General features: G+C 44.7%; 1 protein-coding gene across 1 annotated transcript; it reads right to left on the bottom strand.

Annotated features, from left to right (window-relative positions):
- Positions 1-439: 439 nt before the first annotated feature.
- Positions 440-2,170, bottom strand: LOC109465053 (zinc finger protein 665-like). Its single transcript, XM_019762195.1, has one exon. The coding sequence runs from the start codon at positions 2,132-2,134 to the stop codon at positions 497-499; it is 1,638 nt and encodes a 545-aa protein (XP_019617754.1). The 5' UTR covers positions 2,135-2,170; the 3' UTR covers positions 440-496.
- Positions 2,171-2,969: the final 799 nt, after the last annotated feature.

The raw sequence follows: 2,969 nt of genomic DNA, 5'->3' as shown, positions 1-2,969 counted from the left end.
CCAATACTGACACCTGCTACAGAAATAGTACAAAAGAATTATACATGTACGCTACTACAAACAACTCATAACTAGACATAGTATTACCATACCATTTTACCTACTGACATACATAAAAATACATTAAAACAAAAAAATAGTCCTACATCATGACTATTGTTGCTATCCATGCCTGAAACAACACAGAAAAGTCTAAAGTAAAAAAACAAACGGCTACTCAGAATCGAGAAGAATCTGCAACGTTTTCAAAGATCTAAGTGCGCTTCTTCTTCTACTTATGACACGATACAAAATACCTTTAAAACCTATTAGTAACATGATACAAGATACATGTAAGACCCATTAGTAAGTTTAACGAGTTAGAAACCCAAACTCATTTAACAGTTCCCATTGACTATCTTCAGACATGTATTGTCATAGAGACGATGTTAATGTCTTCTTCAGTGGAAGTCCTTGTGTCAGTCTGCCAAGAACCGAACGAAACAAAATTTCATGATCACCTATGAGTCTTCATGTGTCTCTTCAGATTACCCAGCTCACTAAACTGCCTGCTGCACTCCTCACACCTGTAGGGTTTCTCCCCTGTGTGAGTCCGCACATGTCGCTTCAGATTACCCAGCACACTGAACTCCCTGCCGCACTCCTCACACCTGTAGGGCTTCTCTCCGGTGTGTATCTTCATATGTGTCTTCAGATTACCCAGCTCACTGAACTGCTTACTGCACTCCTCACACTTGTAGGGATTCTCTCCAGTGTGAGTAAGCATATGTTTCTTCAGAGTACCGGGCTCAATAAACTGCCTGCTGCACTCCTCGCAGCTGTAGGGTTTCTGCCTTGTGTGAGTGTAGGCGTGTCTTTTCAGGTCAGCCAACTGTCTGAACTGCTTGCTACACTCCTCACACCTGTAGGGTTTCTCCCCTGTGTGTGTTCTTTTATGCTTTTTCAGACTACCCAGCCCACTAAACTGCTTGCTGCATTCCTCACACTTATATGGCTTCTCCCTAGTGTGAGTGCGCATGTGTCTTTTCAGATTACCCAGATAACTGAACTGCTTGCCGCACTCCTCACACCTGTAGGGTTTCTCCCCGGTGTGAGTGCGCATGTGACTCTTCAACTCACACAGCTGAATAAACTGCCTACTGCACTCTTCACATTTGTAGGGTTTCTCCCCTGTGTGCATTCGCACATGTCTCTTCAGATGACTCAGCTGACTAAACTGCCTACTGCACTCCTCACACGTGTAGGATTTCTCTTCGGTGTGAGTTCGCAAGTGAATCTTGAAATCACTTAGCTGACTGAACTGCCTGCTGCACTCCTCACACCTGTAGGGTTTCCCACCTCTGTGTGTTTGCATATGTCTTTTGAGATTACTCAGCACACTGAACTGCCTGCTGCACTCCTCACACCTATATGGTTTCTCTCCTGTGTGAGTGCGCATGTGACTCTTCAGACTACCCAGCACTCTGAACTGCCTGCCACACTCCTCACACCTGTAGGGTTTCTCCCCGGTGTGAGTGCGAATGTGCTTCTTCAACTCACCCAGCTGACTAAACTGTTTGCTGCACTCTTCGCATCTGTAGGGTTTTTCCCCGGTGTGTGTTCGCACATGTCTCTTCAGATTACACAGCTCACGAAACAGCCTGCCGCACTCCTCACATCTGTAGGGTTTCTCCCCTGCGTGAAGTTTCATATGTCTCTTCAGATTACCCAGTTCCCTAAACTCCCTGCCACATTCCTCACACTTGTACGGCTTTTCCCCGGTGTGTATTCTCATGTGTCTCTCCAGATTACCCAGATCACGAAACTGCCTGCTGCACTCCTCACACCTGTAGAGTCTCTCTTCGGTGTGAGTGCGCATGTGTGTCTTGAGATTACCCAGCCGACCGAAATGTCTGCCACACTTCTCACATCTGTACGGTTTCTCCCCGGTGTGAGTGAGGGTGTGCCTCTTCAGACCACTAGGCCGATTGAACTGCTTACCGCACTCCTCACACCTGTAGGGTCTGTCCCTTTTGTTCGTCTTAGCCTCCCGATGACTTCCAAACTGTTTGCTTAACTCCTCCCCCTTTGTAGGACTGCTCACAAAATCTCCATCCGAGCTCCCGCTGACGTCTTCAAAGCCTTTTGTTGCCATTATAACAACAGTCAATCCCGATTCTGCAACAAAGAAGGGCAAAGGTCACCAATTGGCGCATGCCCAGAGGGTCCAGTGCAGCCAAACCAACTGGAAACAGCCTTTTTCTTGGTATGTGTGGATAAATGCTGGCATTAAATTTTCCAGCAAGAGAGTTATTTCCATTTCTATTGAGTTGAAAAAAACTGGCTCTGAGTGTTGTTTTGGCTGCTTGGTAGAGTTCTAAAACTAATCCCATCTTCTTGTGATTTGGTGGTCTTCAAGGGGGTCAGAGGTCATGCTGCCAGTGTTTGCATTTGCCGTGCTATGTATCGCTGGTCAAAAAGTGAAATTTTGGGACTAAATGGACAATTTGGAAGTTGGACTACCCTGTCAATGTGTGTTTGCAATAGTTGAACACTCAAGTAGGTGATTGTTGACAGCTCAGTTCTTAGATGTTTTCTATATATTCCAATAGGGGCTGAAATTAGTGGGCTGTTCCCAGAAAGAGACAACTAAATCTTCGGTTTAGTCAGTCCACTGCAGTTCATTTGACTTCCGCAGGGCGTCATTTCAAAGAAGCTGATACATCTGTGAAAATCTAAATCTATAAAACTGTGACGATGCATGTTAGGCCATGTTGATTTGATTATACGGATGACATCCGCGCGCGCGCCGTTTCCACAAAAAAATTTCAACCATACATTTGAATCATACAAAACAGTTGCAAAATGATATACTAGTATACCGTTAAAAAAAAGATGCTAATGTCGTAGAATGCCAAAATCAAACGAAAAAGACGAAAACGTAAAGAAATGAATTTGAAGAGTAGATTATACGCCATAACAATGTTTTA

Source organism: Branchiostoma belcheri, unplaced genomic scaffold, assembly GCF_001625305.1.
Source record: "Branchiostoma belcheri isolate BF01 breed outbred unplaced genomic scaffold, Haploidv18h27 scaffold1460, whole genome shotgun sequence".
NCBI lineage: Eukaryota > Metazoa > Chordata > Leptocardii > Amphioxiformes > Branchiostomatidae > Branchiostoma > Branchiostoma belcheri.
The sequence above is the reverse complement of the archived record's forward strand: the minus strand, read 5'-3'. Positions and strand labels throughout refer to the sequence as shown.